The 20,855-nt window shown below is 33.3% G+C and overlaps 1 protein-coding gene across 1 annotated transcript in view; it reads right to left on the bottom strand.

Moving 5' to 3' along the window:
• Positions 1-20,855, bottom strand: part of VRK1 (VRK serine/threonine kinase 1) — a 125,208-nt gene that overhangs the window by 2,783 nt on the left and 101,570 nt on the right. The window contains exons 9-11 of the mRNA XM_044664588.1: positions 20,647-20,767; positions 20,270-20,328; positions 15,095-15,261 (exon numbers count right to left, since the gene is read on the bottom strand). Of these exons, the coding sequence (XP_044520523.1) occupies positions 15,095-15,261; positions 20,270-20,328; positions 20,647-20,767 (347 nt within the window). The remainder of the gene's footprint in view (positions 1-15,094; positions 15,262-20,269; positions 20,329-20,646; positions 20,768-20,855) is intronic.

Here is a 20,855-nt window from a genome sequence, read left to right as displayed (position 1 = left end):
GTGCATTAGGTACATCTTTCCTGCCGGTGCACAGGCCTGATTAACGCCAGCCAAGACTCCAAGGTTAGCATGTCAGCAGATTTGTGATGCATTAGGCAGGAATAAACACAGACACTTTTGTTCATTCTGATCAAAATTAAGGAGGAATATTTCAGCACTATATTGCTTTCCACAGAAGACAGAATACATTTCTCCAGGTTGTAGCAGGGCAAAATTTTAAATACTCATCATCAAAAAACATTATGCAATAAATTCTATACAATTGCATAATACCTCTATCTTGTTTCAAGTTTATTTAATAAAAATGTAGCTTTATTCATCCATAATGCAGTTGAATAACATGGTAATGGAAATCAGACATCATTTATCCAACAAAGGAAATATATGTATTTTGAGCTGCATGTGTTAAGTAAAATACAATGAATTATATTTATTTACATTTTGGGTTTATGCCTTATTTCCGACTTTTCCTAAAATTGCAAGAAGTTTGGACTATTGATTTTTCCAAATAAAGTCTAAAAAAGGATGCTTGCAAATTTATTATTGGTAGTACGATCAGCAAACAGTATCAAATACTAGCTAAATTACATGCACATGAGTACAATGCCAAATAAGGATTCTATAATTTATTATTTCTTCTGATGGCCTAGAAGTGTAATAATGTATTACTTATCAATCAGGCATCAGCTAGTAAGTATTGTACTTTTCTTTGAACAGGAAAAGAAACTGAGGTACTTGGAGGTTAAATGTCTTTTTTGAGGACACGATTATAGTCTGATGGGGTTGGATTCAGTCTATTTATTTGCTCTTTTATGTTAAAAAAAAAAAAAGGCTAAATATATTATTATATACACTAAAGAAAAATCTTAAAATAAATATAATTGATGAAATATATTAACTCCCACATTTTAAAAATCTGTTTTACCACTCCTGAAATTATAAATGAAGACGTTTTAGAGTAACTGTTTGGACATCAACTATCATACAACATTCTGGGGAGATATCAAATTGTGCTGAACTAAAATCCAGTTAAATTGCAGTTGCCCATTTCTAATGTGGAAGCAGGAATGCAAATTAGTTGTATTTAGAAGGATAGCTTACTAAAAGCATGAACAACTGACTGAAAGAAGAGTTAAATATAGAAAGAGTTACTTTTAACTAAAAAGAATAACAAAGATCATCATATGTAAAAGGATAGGCAGGGTACTCATTTATTTGTTTCCAAAATTCTACATTATAGATCAACAGATCATTATTGGGCTGTCTCAATAATGTTTATGGACTTCTGATAACACATAAGAAAGGAAATGGGAAAATGTGTTGTGTTGCATAAAGTCTGAGGAAAAAATTTTTTGACTGGGGAAAATTAAAAAGTGTTTAAAATGGAGAGGGAAAATGCATTGAAAAGAGAAAAAACATTAACCTTTACAATAGAATCAAGTTGAAAAGAGTTTAAAATTTTACAAAAATGAAGATTAAAAATGAGCTTTTAAAGTCACTTAATCCAAATAATAATTGCTAACAAAATAAATAGTAACATCACTTCTTCATTCATACATTAGGAAGTAATCCTTAATTTTTCTTCCTGTCTTTGACCTGAGAGTGTGTTCTTAAAACTGTTAATGATTTTGTGAACTGAGGGAAGACTAGTCTTAACATAAAAGAAAAACAAACAACCCCCCCAAAAAAGCACAAAAGAGTAATATTTTTGAAATTGATAAAGGAATTTACTTCCCCCTACCACTGGTTTACGTATTTTCTTATTTTTTTTAACTTCAAGTTTTCAGATGTATTTCAGCAGATACTACACCTAATTATTAGCTCTAAATACAAAAAGAGAAAAAGTACATAAATTTAGCTTTGGTTTTTTGCTTTTGTATCTGTAAGTTAGGACCTTTTAAATTCACTGGGCAAATGGCAAGCTGATATTCTTCAATTAAATGAAAATTCTTATAATCTGAATTTCATACATACTCATCTTTAAAGGAGATAAAATAATAGAGTTATTTCATTTCTCCTACAAAAATATTAAGAGATAGGTAGATGAATTCCATTCTTATAGGCCAAGAAACTACAGAGTTCAAGGAAGTAAACAACTTGATTGTTGTAACAATTGGAAGTAAGAAACTAGAACCCAGAACTCTTTATTTTTAGTTTAGTTTTCTATTAGACTGTGCTGCCTCCCTGTGTAGATTTTTACTATTTTTTAAATACATTTTATGATTTTATTACTTAGCAAACTGCTGGTAAAAGAAATGGTTATAGAACTAAAAATACATACAATACATACATATGGTTATTTCAAGGAACAGAATAAACTCAGAAGATATGGCCCAAAGTCCCTCAAAACTTACATAGTATTTAATTGTATTTAATGTAATTGCAGGTATATTTTAAGAAAGTGTCATAAAAGCATAATTAAGAGAAGAATTGAAAAAGGGGCTAAGAGGACTAAGAGATGACTATGTAAATTGAAGAATAAATGAAGCAAGAGAATAATCTAAAAGATATTTTCATTGAAAAGACTTATTCTTTTAAATGAGTTTTGTTAGAAAGGACCAAAATAAGAAAGTAGACATTTTTTTCTTCAATAACACATACACCTTTTGTACCAGAGAAATCCTTTTAGATCAATAATATCCATCAATAGAAAAGTATTGTTCTCAATGAAGAGCTCTGGCTATGAGCCCTGCCTCATACTATTTGTTCGGCTTTGGGCAAGTCTTATTTAAGCTCCTCCAACCTTAGTTTTCTCAGCTGTAAAATGAGGGTGTTGGACTAAGCCTCTGAGGCCCTTCCAATTCTGGTTCCAGAGCAATCTTGTACTATGACATTAAGACATAAATCTAAACCCACCTAGGAAGCTTTAAAATGAGGTAATATCATTTCTTCAAGAAAATAACATGGATCATCTAATCCTCTCTCTTTATTTTAGAGATGAGGAAACTGAGGCCCTGAGAAAGATGGTTACTTGAATGAATTCATATCAAATGTCCCAAAAGTCTTAGTGCAATTTTAAGCCCCCCTATACTTTGGAGATACCCTGTAAGGTCTCCTATATCCAAGTCCAGAGTCTTTTTCACTATGTTATTCATATTCATAAAATTTCCATTTCAGGAAGTCAGTATGTAGTTTTCTTTTTATGTTCTAAATTAATTAATTCAATAAAAATGTGCACACCACTTATTATGTGTAGAAGTGAATGTAGGTTTCACAAAGGCTTGTTCAGGCCAAGCAAAACTTTCTGCCATTCCTATGCCATTGGATGATACTCAAGTAGACCTACCCAATATGGAATTGCACTTTAAAGTGAAGATTCAATTTGTTTAAAAGAGCATTAAATGGTCAATTCTAGATTATTCAGTAGTCTTTTTGTCAGCTTTTCACTTAAAGCTCTCTTTCCTGCTCTCTATCTTTTAGACAAATTTACTGCTTTCTACCTCCACAAGAGGTTAGGAGAAAGAAGAAGTAAAATTAAAATTATTCAGTTTTGCTTATTAACAATTCTTACAAAAAGCCTGATGGTAGAATATAGAGAAATAATATTTAAACTGAAGGTTTTGAACTATATATGAATTTCAATCATTTGGGCTATTTCCATTACCCTATCTAGAAACATCATCAAATAATTTTTTATTGAAATAAGTGTGAATTAAAAACACAGGCCTATAGCTTGTAGACTCTGCCAGAATATTATCATGGGAAAACTCCCTACTGGCTGCCAGCCAGGTAATGTTGTTCGATAGGCATGAAAATACTTTTGGGCAAATGTAAGCTACCCTGAATTCACAGCACAGCATAACTTGTCTAATGATGTCATTAAGTGGTTTATCACTAAACAGTTACATTACTTCAAGTTTCCTTTAATTCTGTGTCCCACTGATGTGATGGTACTGACAGAAAACAAGGAAGTAGGTTTTTTTTTTTTTGGGGGGGGGGGGGAGGATAATGAGTAGTCTTGGACATGTTGAGTTTAAGATGATTATGACACATGTGGGGAGTGGCTTAACAGACAACTGGTGAAAGGATAGATCTTAGGAAAGAGACTATGGCTGACCTTGGTTTCAAATCTATGTGCATAGTGACAACATTAAACCCCAGGAAGCTAATGAGACCAATGAGAGTATGGAATTAGAAAGAAGAGAGGGCGAATAGAGTAGTACACATAGAAATGGATTTAAAGTCAGGAAGACTAGGGTTCAAATCCTACCTCATATACTGTTATAACTCTGAGCAAAGCATTTAACTACTCAGTCTCCATTCTATCTCTAAAATGAAAAAGGTAGATTCAAAGGCCTCTAAGGCCCTTTCTAGTTCTAAATCTCTGAACCCACAAGAAAAAAGCCCTAGCATGAGAGCCACAATCTGGGCCCAATACATGACTGATGGTATAGCAAAGAAGAATGTAGAGTAATGGTCGGAGAGATAGGGTAATCAGGAAATGGCTGTGTCATGAAGAGAGAGGAGTTTCCAAAAAGAGGACAGAAAGGTCTAAAAAAGCGGGGGATAATGAGAAGGAGCAATTAAGATAACACATAATTTTATTTTTTTTTTTTTACATTTTTAAACCCTTAACTTCTGTGTATTGTCTCCTAGGCAGAAGAGTGGTAAGGGTAGGCAATGGGGGTCAAGTGACTTGCCCAGGGTCACACAACTAGGGAATGTCTGAGGTCAGATTTGAACCCAGGACCTCCCATCTCTAGGCCTGGTTCTCAATCCACTGAGCTACCCAGCTGCCCCCAACACATAACTTTAGAGAGTGGTTTCAGTAAAGTGATGAGGCCAGAAGCCAAACTCAAGAGGTAGAGCAGTGAATGAAAAAGAAGTGAAAGCAATGAGTGCAAACAGCTTTTTTCAAGGAGTTGAGCTATGAAAAGAAATCAGAAATATGGGTTGGGAAGAGCTAAGTATGTTTTGTGGGTAACAGGAAATACTCTGGAAAATTTAAATTATTGAGAGTTATTAGATTATGGAGAGTTTAAAGATGATTGAGAAAGGGGGCATGATTAAGGGAGCAATCTGCTAGATAAAAGAGGAAGGATCCAAGATTACAAATAATAGGGTTGATCTTATGAGAAGGGTCATCTCAGAGACTAGAGTAAAGGAGGTGAAAATGGGAGATGTTAAAGAACACTGGGTTGTGGAGTAAGGAAGAAGGTGTTCAAGAATAATACACAGTACTGATTCCAAGACGGAAGGTAAGGGTTTAAAAAAAAATGATGGGATATAGGGATTTGAGGGGTGAGGGGAGGTGGCTCAGTGGATTGAGAGCCAGGCCTAGAGATGGGAGGTCCAGGTTCAAATCTAGCCTCAAACACTTCCTAGGTGAGTGACCCTGGGCAAGTCACTTAATCCCCACTGCCAATCCCTTACCATTTTTCTGCCTTAGAACCAATATATAGTATTAATTCTAAAATGGAAGGTATGAGCATTTTAAAAAATAAATAAATAAAGATGCAGAGAGAAGGTAGCTTAAGAGAGAAGGTTTAGAACACTGTGGGAAATAACCAAAAATTTCATAGAAAGGAATAAAATGACTGCCTAACTTCACACACTAAGGGCCCAATTGACATTAGATAACATAATTGTGTAGACTTGAGAAGGGACATCAGAATGACAAGTGTCAGTAGTGTTGGTTCCTCCAATGGAGTCATTATAAGGAGAACATTAAGAGATCAAAGACTTAAACTGGACTAACAGATGCCTACCAGATGAGTCAATTTGGCTGACAACTAAAGAAAAGTTGAAGATCAATCAATAAACTGGTTTATATTTATATACTTATTATTCCTTTAGCTCCAGAAATTTTTCTTTTTTCCAAAGCTCTACCTACCTGAAAGCCTGGCACATAGTAAACAATTTTAAGTACTTGTTTCTTATTAGTAATACCATAAGAAAAGGAAAGGAGAATGGAGAACTGAGAGTCTTTGAGAGGAAGATATAAAGAATGGGTGGGGTTAATCATAAAAGTAACTTTTTTACTTAGAAAATGATGAGAGAAGGAAGAATAAACACTTTTTAAAATCCCAAAAAGGATATGGTATAGGATCACAAGTAAAAGTTTCAAAAGAACTTATTAAATGTTCTCATTTTATAGATGAGAAAGTCAATGCCCAAAGAGGTTAAATAACCTGGAAAAATTAACAACACAGCTATTCAGAGATAGAATTTGAAACCAAGTCTCCTGACTCCAATGCCAAGAGTTTTTTTCCATCATAACATGAGCTATGCTTTATTATTATTCTTTTTAAATCTCTTACTTTCTGACTTAGATTAATTTTAAGACCAAAGAATGGCAAGGGCTAAGCAATCAGGTTTAAGAGACTTGCCCAGGGTCACAGAGCTAGGTAGTGTCTGAGGTCATATTTGAACCCAAGTCCTCCCAACCCCAGGTCTGGCATACCCTGTGCTCCATGAGAAATACTTTAAATAGATTTTGGATATAAACTTTGCCTCATACTTTTAAAAACAAAAGAGGAAAAGATTAATAAACCGAGTTCACAATTAAAAAAAAAGAAAAATCAACAAAATTATAGCTGTCTCTATGTATATATATCTATGTATATCAAATTATTACTAGAGATTATAAACAAAGGAAAACCCAACAATTAAAAACATTAAAAATTGAATTAAAAATTAAAGAGAAATATTTTTAAAAGATCATTGAACAAAAAAGGAAAGGAAATATATCAAGAAAAAAATCAAATTAATGGTGAAGAAATAAAATTATAAGAAAATATTATTCAATAACATGCCAACAAAACTGAAAATCTAAAAGAAATAACTAAACAATGATCAATTTTTTTTAAAAAATTGGAAACATGATTTAAAAATAAGTAAGAATTTTTAAGATGATTATCAAACTGCCCTATTGAGGAGGAAAAACAGAAGATCAAGTATATATATTTACATTACAGACTATCACTGGGCCCCTAAGAAACAACAAATGTGAAGAATTCAAAACAATCTGGGAAAAATTTTACCTTAAAAAATGCAGAATAAGGAAAGTAGAATCAGATTAATAAACAACAAAATAACAATGAATCTATGCTATGTATACCAAAATGTCCCAAAAAATCATGCAAACAAAGATCATATAGGTTCATCTTTATAAATACCAATGGAAACATAATCTAGAGTGAAATTAAAAACTGAAAAATATTTGAAGTTTAGAGACATGTAAGACCCCACTAACAAATCTTGATTTGTTTCAATTTTCATGCTAACTTTACTTATTTTCTCATGCCCTTGTTTACATATTTAAATACTTGTATTTGTCAATGAAAGTTAAAGTAAGATTCATATCACAAAACAGCTACTCGAGAATCTTTTTTCTCATACTCATCCACTACATATAACCAGCCAGTTAATGGACTCACAATGAAAATAAAGTAATTTGTAATAATGAAATTTAAGAATAAAAATTTAACCTATAATTATTAATCTCAATTCAAGAAGCGCTTAAGTGCTTAGTATAGATGCCAAGCTATGTGAATACAAACACAAAAACTTAACGGTTCCTGCCTTTGAGGATATTATACTCTCATATATAGTTCATATCAAAATTTACATTAGAAAATTTAGTTTTAACATTGCTATAGTCTATGGTCATTTGAAATTAATTTATTTCTTAAATTTCTTTTCTGACATAGCAAAATTTATCAATTAGTACCTGAAATGATCATACTTTTGTGACATTGCTAACTCTTCATTAATGAGGCATGATATTACAAGTACCAAGAAAGTCATAAAATAACCAAAATTCCACTAGCAAATTGGAAAAGCATAGATCATTGCTAAGGAGGGTCCTTAGGGGTCAAGGTAATCCAACTTCTTTCCCAACCCCATCAGCATTTGTGTAATGTAAAGGACTCTCAATGACAAGCTTCTGACTAAAAATAAATATATTGTCCTAATTTGGGTTTTATTCTCTTCTACATGAATAGGGAAACATTTCTTCCCTCATGAAACCCTACATATTTGTATTTTAATGATACAATCTCAAGTGTTAGCAATATTGGGATGTTTCAGTGACCATATTATAAATTAAGGTAAAAGGATGACTGGATTATGCTTATGAATGTCATTAAAAATCTATATTACCTCTCCTAGGAAATTAGAAATAGTATGAGCTCCTCAGAGGAAAGATGCTGTATAAATGCATAATAATAATTAATTGGCTGTGTGGCCCTAGGCAAGTCACTTAACCTCCCGAGTTTTAGCTTCCTCATGTGTGAAATGATTTATCTCAAAGATGCTGTAAAGAATAAATAATAACCTTAAAGTACTTGACAAAATATATAGCACTACACAAATGCTCAGCAAAAATGTAAAGTTGAGAGGGTCAACATCCTATTACCAACTCCCTTACATTATCAAGTTCCTTAGGGAGTCTATACAGATTTTAAAAGGGAAGAAAGAAAAAAATACAAAGCTTTGAAAGCTATAAAACTGGAAATTGAGAAAGCTAACATTTCTAAAAAGAAACATATAAAACCAAAGTTTCTACATGGACTAGCATTTAATTTGTTTCAAGTAATAAGAGCTAACATCAATATGCTCTTTAAAGTTTGTACAATACTTTATTTGATTCTAACAATAACCCCGTGGGATTATGGCCTCAACCTAAGAAAGGGTAGGTAAGTGATTTGTCCATGGTCATATAGCTAGTTAAATGTCCCAAACTCAACTCAAGCCTTTCAGACACAAAAAGTCAAGCAACCTATCAATTATGCCATATAGCTGTCTTGAACAGTCATTTTTTACAAAACATATCAGTCCAGGTTAAGAGTTGGTGTGTCTAAATCTACACAGACGTGTGTACGAACGAACACACACACTCTAGAGTATCCACCTAACTTCTTCCAGGGCTATTATGGGGATCAAATGAGATAATAATTATAAAGTGCCCAGAACATAGTAAGACCTATATAAGTGTTATATTATTATATGCAATAATAATAAAGAGAATGAAGATAATAGTTAATATTTATATAGTGATTATTATGTGCCAAATAATTATGCCAAGTGCTTTACAAAAAGTATTTTATTTGACCCTCACAACAAACCTGGTAGGTGGTTTTATTATCTCTATTTTACAGAGGAGGAAAACAATAGAAGTTGTTACTTTCCCAAGGTCAAAGAGAGAACAGATCTGAACTCAGTTTTCCCAACTCCAGGCCTGGCACTATGCCACCTAGCTGCCTAATGAAAATGATATTTGTAATATACCTGAACCCTTCCTCCTAGGCAAGTTAGGCTAGCTTTTCCTTAAAAGCACACACCCAAGACCTTCAAAGACTTAGTTAACTCATCCAAATAAAGGCTCAAACTGTTGGCATCACTTCCTCATTAAATGAGTACAAAAGGCAACTGCTAGAAAGTGGATTAAGTGGAAAGTGGATTAAGAGCTAGGCTTAGAGATGGTAAGTTCTGCATTCAAATCTGGCCTAAGACACTTCCTAGCTGGGTGGTTCTGAGCAAGTCACTTAATTCCAGTTGCTTAGTCCTTACACTCTTCTGCCTCCAAAACAATACACAATATTGATTCTTAAGATAGAAAGTAAGGTTTTTTGTTTTTGTTTTTGTTTTTTAAATGACTGTAAAAGCAGCTGAGAGGAGCTCCAGGGGCACTCTTGTGTGATGGTGGATCACAATGACCAACTAGAGTAAGAGAATTCCATTCATCTGAATCAGTTTAAGGGGCCCTAAATACCAATCCTTTTTGAAGATCCTTCTTTTGTTATGGCTAAGTAAATTTCCTTTCCTGTTTCATTTTTTTTTCTATTATTGAACCTAAAATACCAGAATAATGCCATAAATCAGTCTCTGCCCAGAATGTTACCAAAGGTTTTTTTTGGAAGGGTCTGTACTTCCATGGACTTGGACTAGGAGTCAAGTGTTTACTTTGTATTTGGGGCAACTTCTGTCTGCACCTCATCCATGTGTCCCTATGACTCGAGTATCATCATTAAATGAGGAGAAAAGCTCAGAAACCCATCATCTCTTCCTGAACTCTTATTCTTATACTCAGCCCTAGCCCTCCATAATCCCTACCCTTCTCTGATCTCATGTTCCAATGTGCTTTCTTGAACCTCTCCTCATGCCTTAAAACTCTCTTTCATTCTAAATCTCTTCGCCTCTTTCAATCCTCTTGTGCTAATGAAATCTTGACACTTCATTTTTAGTCATCTTTCTCAATACTAGGCAGTTCATCTCTCATGCCAATTGAAAAAAATGCAGCAAAAGGAAGAGCTGGCATATTCTTTGCTGTTCACAGCTACTTCTAAGACCATCCCTTTCCCACACTATTATTCACAATTCTGTATCACCATATCACTACATCTTTATTGAAGTTATCTACTGATTCCAAACTATTCTCTCTCCTTTTTGAGTTGAATATCTAACTCAGTGAAGTCATCTTCTTGAACTTGGACTAAAACTCTGCATTCAGTGTATATACTAGATGATGTCCCTTCAAACCTTCTTGTCTCCCAGTCAACCAACTTTCTGAACTCTCATAACCTATACATCTTAGTCACATCTAGAAATGGTTACCAATTATACCTCAGAATCACACCTGAGTTATCACCATAGTCTTTAACTGAAATTCCTTCATTGATCATAACTTCCAGGTTTTAGCTCTCTTCCTCTACCTCATCCACTTTCTTTCATTCTATATGATGAAGCTAATCTCTTTTGAATGATCATGGGTCTCAAGGGAAAATCCTCAGTTTTGGGGCGGGGTTATATAAATAAATGCAATGTCATGCATACATACATACAGAATTTTGTTGGGGGGGTGGGAAGAGCGTGATTGTTTAATTTAGATTCTGCACAAGGAATCCTATATGACTAGTAAAAAACTTATTTGTGTACTTATCACCCTATTTATATCTCTTCTGAGGCTGATAGTTAACAGATCATTGAAAAATATTTTGTAGTCACATCTGAAACTAAATCTCTTATCAAAGAATCAATCAATAAACATTTGTTAAACATTTACTAAGTACCCAAGCATTGTACCAGGAATAAAGAATACAAATAAAAAGATTGAAATAAACTTTATTCTCAATGAATTTTTATTCTATTGGGGGGTGGGGAACACCAAAATGATGAAAAAACACACACACACACACACACATTTACAAAGAACAAATAAAAATAAATACCAAGTTGTTAGAGAAAAGCACTAAAAGTTGAAGGTAAAGACTTCATATCAAAAGAAGGGTTGAAGGAGTTCCTTCTCAGTGGAAGAGAGGAATTCTTTGGGAGAAGGGCAAAGAGAATAATACATTCCAGAAATGGAGGGCCAACAATGAAAAGGCAGTTTGATTTTATCATTAGGGCATGGGAAGAAGAAAATTTTATAACATGGCTAGAAAGATAGACTGGAGCCAAATTATGAAAGGATTTAAATGCTAAATAAAAGAGTTCATATTTTATCTAAGAATACATGGGGTGCCACTGGAATTTATTTAATAAGGGAGTGAAATGAATCTATATTTAGAGAAAATCATTTTGGAAGTTATATGGAGGATGGATTTGAGAAAGTAGAGACCTAAGGCAGGGGATTCAATTAGAAAATCATTGCAATAATCCAGGCAAGAGATGATGATGCTTTGAACTATAGTAATGGCTATATGAATATAAATAATGAGCTGGATACAAGAGATGCTGAAGAGATAAAAATGGTAATGATGTTTGTTAACTGACTAGATATGCAGTGTGAAAGAAAGTGAGTAGTCAAGGATAACACCAAGATTACAAACCAGGGAAATTGTAGGAATGGGGGTTCCTATATAACAGAAGGATGCCGATCTTCTATTTGAGATGTCTCAGAAAATCAAGTTTGAAGGGGTAACTAGATAGCACAATGGATGCTGCACAAGGCCTTGAGTTGGGAAGATCTGACTTCAGACACTTCAAATCTGTGTTACCCTGGGCAAGTCATTTAACTCTAATTGTCTAATCTTTACCACTCTTCTATCTTGGAAGTGAAATGTAGTATCAATTCTAAAAATTTAAGTGAAAGTGACACTGATGAACCAGCAAAAGAGACAAAGGATAGGTCAAACAGGTAGGAGTAGAACAAGCAAAGACAAGTACCACAAAAGCCCAGAGAAAAGGATTTTCATGAGGAAAGGATGGTTAACATTATTAAATGCAGCAAAAAGTTCAAGAAGGATGAAGACTGAAACAAGGCCATACAATCTGACAATTAAGGAATCATTTTAACCTTGTGGAGAGCCGGTACAGCTGAATAAAATTAGCCTGCAAAGAGCTGAGGAATAAGAAAGGGCAAAGAAAAAAGAAGCAACAAATATAGATCACCTTTTCTAGGATACTGGCTAAGGAGTAAAGATACTAAATAGCTAGAGAAGGTTGTTTTAGGATAGGGGACACTTAGGCAGATAGGAAGTTGGTAAGAAAGGAACCAGTAGATATGCAGATGTTTGGGAGACAATATGAGGGAGGAAAAAATATAAGATCAAGAGCACAGGAAGAGGAGTTGACTTCTGAAAAGAGAACTGAATGAAAGAAAGGAAAAGTAGGAAATAATGTCTGGGTTTTGAGAAGAAGATAAGGGAAGAGGGAACTCATATAAATGGTCTCTATTTTATTAATATTGAAAAAGGCAAGATTCCCATTTGACAGGATGGGGGAATGGAGGAGCACAGAAGACTTGAGGAGAGAAGGTTTGGAATAGCTTTATGGGTAGTGAGATAGGGAATTAACTGAGGAGGAATAAAAAAGATTGCCTTACTATATATAGTAAGGACCCGGTTAAAGCTGAATAACACAAATTTGGAGTACACCTAGTTAATAAGGGCATATGATGACTTCTAGCTGCAATCAGTAGCATGAGAAAATAGAAATTAGTAGAGTAAGATGACTTTAATATTAATCTTACTAAATAGTGGGAGATAACACTTTGGTTGCCAAGAGCCTTGAAGTCTTCAATTTGTTTTAGCAATCAAATGCTTAAAAAAAAAAATCAACAAGTAACAAATGGAGTAGGATTATTATATTCTTTATAACTACTATTTAGTTGAGTAATATAGTCTGAATAGAAAATAATTTACAAACTCTATAGTGGGTATAATTAGATGAAATCTGTGTATAAGGCCAGAAGCAAAAGAAATGGGCCAATCATGTGCACAGTTCAAGTGAGTTATTCAATAAATATTTATTAAATGCTTGCTCAGTGCCAGGCACTGTGCCAAGCATTAAGAATATAAAGAAGGGCAAAAGATAGTCTAAAGATAGTCTCTGCTCTCAAAGAGCTTAGAGTAAAATCATGAAGACAATATGCAAACTATATGAAAACAAGCTATTTTGTAAGATAAACTAGAGAGAATCAACAATGGGAAGTCAGTGGAATTAAGGGGAGTTGGAAAAGACTTTCTAGAAGAAGGTGGGAATTTGGTTGGGATTTGAAGGAATTCAGGAGGCACAGATGAGGGAGAGCATTCCAGGCATGTTTATAAAACAGTGAAAATGCCCACAGCAGAGGAGTTTTGTGTTCCAGCCAGGAGGTCAGTGTCACTGGATCACAGAGTACATGAAGAAATCTAAGTCTGGAAAATATAGGGAGATTAGAAGGGGAAAGTTATGAAAAGTTTTGCATGCCAAACAAAAGATTTTATCATTGACCTCAGGGGATTGGTAACCACCAGAGTTTATAAAGTAAAATTCATGGCATGGTCAGACCTACATTTTAGAAAGATCCAATTTTATAGCTAAGTGATTAAATTTAGAGTTCTACAATCCAAATCTTAGTTACTTAGCTAAAGTAATTAATTATTTCAATAACTATCTTCTTTGTAAAAAATAGTGTATTCAATTTCTGGCTCTCAGTATAATTTTGAATATCTCTATTACAGAATATTATTTCAAAGAAAAGACTATGTGTATATGATAAATGCAAATTTCTACATTATAGTATATTACATTAATATACATAATACATATATAAGCACACTTCTTCCTCCACAAAAGTCCTATTCTAATACCTCATCATTGTTCGGTAGTAATCCCGTGTTTTCAAACATGATGACAGCAGGGCACAAGTACTGGCAGGTATTAAAACCAAGAGTGTGCCAAGTATGTCTATGGTTTGAGGAACGGCATAGCTAAGTTCAAAAAGACTCCTCCCCAGGATGGCCATAGAAAGATTACATTGTCTAGAATTACATTAGAGGGAAGACTCCTTGCAACTAGGATTTATTTTATTCTATTGTGATTATATGTCCCTAGCACAGTGCCTAAGACACAGTAGATGTTAAATATGTAACTGATTCTGCAAAAGAAACTGAAAAAGATGATATCCTTCTATGGAAGGAAGACCCACACTAACAAAATCACTGCTCCTCCAATACTTAAGTAAATAATGCACATAAGCAATATAGATTTGTTCTTTAAATAATCAGCAAATGCAGGGAAATATTTGTATTCCCTACAACCTTTCTATAAAAAGGACTAGAAGTGCTCGCCGTTATCTCCATTTATTCCACAAGTCTCTTTCAAGAATTCCCTCTTTATGTATAAAATTTTATAGTGATTTCTCTTTGAGGAACATAAGATATTAAAGAGTGAATGATAAACATTCCTTAATCCCTACAAAAGGAAAAGTTAAAACAAGAAGCAAGATAAGCAGAAAGGAATCATTCTGAATGAACACATATACAGATAGTGATGAATTGCTAAGAAGCTTGTCAAAGTCTGTATCTTTGCAAGGATACTGAATTCAACCTAAAATGTTAAACTTTAGCCTTTAATTTTGGTAAAGAGACAATTAAGAATATAACAATTTCTATGATATTAGTAACTACTTGTATACAGAGTTCTCTTTTAAACAAATATTTATGGACAATTACACAAGAAAATTTAGTAGGTGCCTCCTCTTGCAAATGACAAAAATAAAGATTTAACTACTACCTAATATATTTATTAAAGAAAAAACATAATCAAATTTCTCATTCTCCCACAATGCTTCTGCAATTAACAGAAGTAATTTCAAAACCATGAATAACCATTTTTAAACACACACAAAAATTATTTATATCAAAAGAGAAATTATCTTTATTCCTACTTTTGTTGGTAAATCTCCATTTTGCAAGATAAGTAAATCCAGTTTGCCGTCATCATTACTTCCTGTAGCCCTTAGACCTTGCAAAAGAATTTCTCGTAAACGCTGATAATGAGGTTTTTCTGTATATTCCAGTAATTTTACTTCTTCGAGATATTTAGCAATTTCATCTAAAACAAAAATAAATTATATTTTTGCTTTTTAGTTTGTCAGTATAATCAATGTGATTATTTGTCAACATAATTAAATTTATTACATTTTGCACCATGACTAAATTTATTAATTAAAGTTGTATAGTATTAAAATATTTGAAATTCTCTGAAGTTTTTAAATCTACTTATTGAGTGAAAAGTACAATTTGGATTCAGCAACTATAGTCAATAAATTAATTTTAAAATATTTTTCTATATTCTAAAAACTTCACACTACAGTTGTGATGTCAATACAAAAAAAGATTAAAAAACACTTCTTCAAAAAATAACTGAGGGGGCAGCTGGGTAGCTCAGTGGATTGAGAGCCAGGCCTAGAGACGGGAGGTCCTAGGTTCAAATCCAGCCTCAGACACTTCCCAGCTGTGTGAACCTGGGCAAGTCACTTGACCCCCATTGCCTACTCTTACCACACTCTTCCACCTATAAGTCAATACACAGAAGTTAAGGGTTTAAAATTAAAAAAAAAAATAACTGAAAGTTTTTAAAGGCTGAAAACACATTTTTTTCAAACTGTAAAAAATACTAATTCCAAGAACAATAAAGTTAATACATGGAACAGATTAAACAAACAAGATGCAGAAGCAACTGAACACAGTAGAATAGTGTTTGTAAAAACCCAAGGACACCAATTACTGACAACTTATTCAACAAAAATTTAGTGGAGAATTAGAAAGCAATTTGGCAAAAATTAAGTCTAGATGAATCAAAAAGCACATATTAAACATGTACTTTGCTCCAGGCACAAACTAGGTGACAATGATAAAAAGCTAATATTAAAAGTCCTTGCCTTCACAGAGCTTATATTCTATCGGGGAAACAACATGTACATATATAAACAAATACAAAATGGATAAGTAATAAAGAGGAAACATCATAGTTTATTTCCTCAACAGGGGGAAACAACCTCTTCATATACAGTATTCCATGAACTGAGTCTTAATAGAAACTGGGTCTCTGACCAGTTGGTTTCCATTAAGACTCAGGGAACAGTCAGCAAAAAGGTACAGAGATCAGAAATGGAGTGTTTTGTATAAGGAATAGTAAAAAGTCCATTTTAAATACATTATATAGTGCATGAAGGCAACTAATTTGAAATAATACTGAAAAGGCAAGTTTAGGGCCCAGTTGTAAAGCTAAATAATGGAACTTCTTGTTAAGAACCTGAACCATCTTAGGCAAGTCTAGATCTTGCACATGTACTCCAGCAAAAACTTAATATAGGTACAAACTGAATAATGAATAAAAAATCCAAAGAAAAACACAGTAAATGCCCTTAACCAGAATGATTACACAGAAAGATATTCAGAAGACAATGGCAAAGTCAAAAGGATCTACCAAAAAAGCTAGTGTGAAAACAAGCAAACAAAAAGAAAGCCCAGAGATACATGAGAAGCAATTAAAGCTTAAAAATCTGTACCATGGGGTAGGAAAACCAAAAGGAAAGGACAAATAAGTTCCAGGTTGGATGAAACCCACAGTACTTGAAAGGGGCTAGGATTCAATAGCACCCAGAATAGGTCAGCAATCCTCAGACCTAGATACTACTCCAGGGACTCCAAATGTACAGAGCACAATGTACTAAAATAGTAGAGGGCCCTAAACCTAGAAAAATCCCAGTGGAGTTCAAACCTATCAACATTCTAAGTGAAGACACAACATGGCAAGCAGAAGTCAGCATCAGAAAGCTCAGTTAAATAAAGTCAGAAATATCTGGTATCTAACCACAACACAAGGATTAAAAAAAGGGCTGGCACAAAATCCAAAATCAGGACCTAAATTGGAAGATATGAATTAAAAGGCGAAGATCACACTGTAAGGAAATATCATACATCCATTAACAGATATCTAGAAGGCTAAAGAAAGAAAAAAAGAATAAGTCTATAAATTTATAATCAGAGAATATCTGGGAAAAAAATGAAGCAACAAATTTAAAAAGTGACACTAAATAAAATAAGAGCACTGAAGGAAACAAATGATAGGGGAATATTGTAATTAAAATCTTGATGAACTTTACCCATGGAAAGGGCACTTTAAATGTGAAATGGGATCAAATAAAAATCAATGATTCCATGAGATAGCAATATAAATAGAACAAAATAAGAGCAAGTGACCTGAAAAAAAAAAAAAAAAGAGCAAGTGACACAGAAAATAAGTTGAAGAAAAAAAAATTTAAGACTCAGAACTCACTGAAAATCATTATGAAAAAAAGTCATATATTATGTTTTTAAAAAATTAAAAAGAATATTGCCCAGATCTATTAGAACTACAAGGTAAAATAAAAATAGGAAGAATATATCATTTGGCTCCTGAAAGAAATCCCCAGTTGAAAACTAATGAACATCATCACCAAAATCAAAATCAAGAGCTTCCATATAAAATAAAAATATTACAAGCAGTCAAAAAAAAAAAAGCTAAGAGCTCAAAATCCCAAGGAAACAAAGTTATGGTCTCAGGAGACTAAGCAACTACTACCATGAACAAAAGGAGAGTTTCAGGAAAAACATTCCAAAAGGCAAAACATGAAATTATATAATCAACAAGAACATTCTACAAAACTTCCAAAACTTTCCCAAAGGGGAAAAAAATGGAAGCTTAATGAAATATAGGACGACTTTCAAGCATTCCTGATTAAAAGACCAGAGGTAAGTAGAAACTCTGAGATGCAAACTAAAAAGACAAGAGAAACTTAGAAAGATAATTAAATTTGAGCAATTGGAAGAAGCTATGCAACGATAAAATTTTAACGTTCTAATTAGGGAAAGAAGAAACAAATGCCCTTTTCAAAACTGTAATGTCTTCAAAGGGCATTGAGGAAGTTATTAAGACAAACAGATGGATTGAGGATAGTTTTAGTGTTTTAATGATCTTAAGAAAGGAAAGCAAAAAGAAGGAAAGAAGTCTAAGAAATGAAAAAGGATAGAACAGGGTTTTTCTCATAACAGAGTCGTGTGAGAAGGTATATGGAAGAATGGATGGTGGAACTAAAATCATACAATACTTTCTTTTTACTGAATGAGACAAAAAGGGTTTGAAAACAAGTGCATGTGTGCACACGCACACACATACTCACTCACTCATTAGATAAGCCTAGAAATATACTAAATTCAGTATAAAAAAAGCCAAGAAAAAAAGAGGAGGACTTAAATGTAATATTAGTGAGAGAATGGTCAGAAGAAAAACAAATGTCAACCTCAGAGCCAAGTTGTTGTTTTTTGTTTTTTTTTTTTAAGTAAGAATCAGTGATTTAGACGAATGGGTTAGTGGGGCGGAAGCATATAGCTTCAATAATAAATCATTTACTGTCGATTAAATGACTTCATTTTTTTAAAAACCCTTACCTTATACCTCAGAATCAATACTATATATTGGTTCTAAGGCAGAAGAGTGGTAAGGGCTAGGCAATGGCAGTCAATTGACTTACCATTTGGACATTATCACTAGTATCCTCTAGACACCACGGGAAAAAGTTCAAGGGATGATGAACAAAGTAAGTCACAGACCCATGACTTGGTGGGTGGCTCTGCATCCTCAAGATCCAGAAGCTTCTCTAGGATTTATTCAATGTCAAAAAGCTAAAGAGTATCAGTCTTATGTGGTTCTTATTTATGCCAGACTGCCATCTTATCTAGGAATAAATCTGAGAATGTATAGAACTTGTTGCTTTTGGATATCTATCATCTTTCCCTTAGTATTGAAGCTGCTTGTGGAGTTTGATTATCAAATGCAATACCATCACTCCCTATCAAGTAAACAAAACCCTTAACCACTTACTTAGACAAACAGTCTAGTGTGCTCATTTAGATTTGTGAAGGTAAAGGAGCAATGACAAAAGGTGACAATCTATTTGACAAGTTGGAGCCGACAAGAATCTCCCTCATCTCCAGAGGAGTTCCTCAAATTAAAGTGACCTTTGACATTGATGCAAATGGTATCCATATAGTAAATATATTTACTATAGATCAGAACACAGGAGAGGAGAATACAATTACTACTATCAACAAAAATGGTCAATTGAGCAAAGAAGTTATTGAGTGAATGATCCAGGAATCTAACAAATGCAAGACTGAAGATGAGAAACAGAGACACGAGGTAGCTTTCTTCATCCTTGAATCATATTATCTATGAAGTTTTCTAGGCAAAGATACTAGAGTGGTTTGCCTTTTCTATAATCCAGTGGATTAAGGCAAACAAAGGTTAAGTGACTTGCCCAGAACCACACAGCTAATAAGTGTTTGCAGCCAGAATTAAACTCAGGTCCAGAACTATAGCCACTATGCTATCACTATGCCACCAGCAGCCAATGTTCTAAAATTTGAAACTATGGCAGTTACTGCAGAATAGTTAAATCAACAGGTTCATCACATAAATGTAATTGAACTTCATTGTACCTTAAGAAAATGACAAAATTAAAATTTTGCAGGAAACTAAGAAGACCTTTATGAACTGAGGCAAACTGAGTAGAACCAGAACAATCTATGTAATAATGACAAAGAAAAATAACTTTAAAAGACTTTAGAAAAATCTGATCAACACAATGACAAACTATGAGTCTAAAAGAATTAAAATGAAACATTCCTCTGACCTTCTGTCACAGAAGTGATGATGAAAAAGACATATATTTTCAAACATAGCCAATGGGAGAATTTGTTTTGCTCGATTATGCAAATTTGATGATTTAGTTTTTAGGATCTTTAAAAATTTGCTCAAAAGGAATTAGGAGAAAAACTTTGCACCAAAAAATAAGTCCACTCAATACATTAGTATTACTACTACAACTGTATTTATTTGTTATAAATTGTTACATTATTTTTGTTAACTAAATTATAATAAAAAAAATTTTTAATAAAATAATTGGTTTCCATAATTCTGAAGTGTTTTCACAATATTTTATTGAAATTTTTTACATCAAGAAAAATTATAAAGTTATCACCATTTTTCCCCCTTCCCAAAACAAAAACTTTCCTACCTGGCTTATTTTTCTCAGGAAAACACTTGTCCATCAAACTTGCAATATTTTCTCGGTAGCTAAAAAGAATTAGAGAGTGATTAACTGTTTAAAGTCTCATGCCAGGATGGGTTGTTACTAATAAAAGGAGGTAAAATGGCATATCCTTAAAATGGACTAATGTGATACTCTAGATATGCTAATGGCTTTTTTTTTATGTAAGGGCTACATCTACCTAATATTTAGGCTATATTACTGTAAGTTAAAACTAATTTTCCTCTCATAATAGAAGTGAATATAAATACTATTGTCTATTTTGACTTGGAAAAATAACAAGTGTCAAAGGCAATTCTATTACAAGTTAGTCTAGGAGAAAAAAAAATCACATTCTCCTCCACCTGATTTTGGAATCTCTGACGTAATTAGGATCCTTCAAATTGTCTTCCCAAGGGAGATAGCCACTGAGCCAATGGATCATGCAGTAACCTAGTATTTCCAAATCACCCCGTCTTGATGGTGCTGAAATACAGAGTATCAGACATGCTGAGCATTTTAAAGTAATTACTTCAAGTTTACATAAAACAAATTAGGAAAAAAAATATGAAGA

The sequence above is a fragment of the Gracilinanus agilis genome, chromosome 2 (genome assembly GCF_016433145.1).
Source record: "Gracilinanus agilis isolate LMUSP501 chromosome 2, AgileGrace, whole genome shotgun sequence".
Lineage (NCBI taxonomy): Eukaryota > Metazoa > Chordata > Mammalia > Didelphimorphia > Didelphidae > Gracilinanus > Gracilinanus agilis.
Note: the sequence above shows the minus strand (reverse complement) of the source record. Positions and strands in the feature narration are given on the sequence as shown.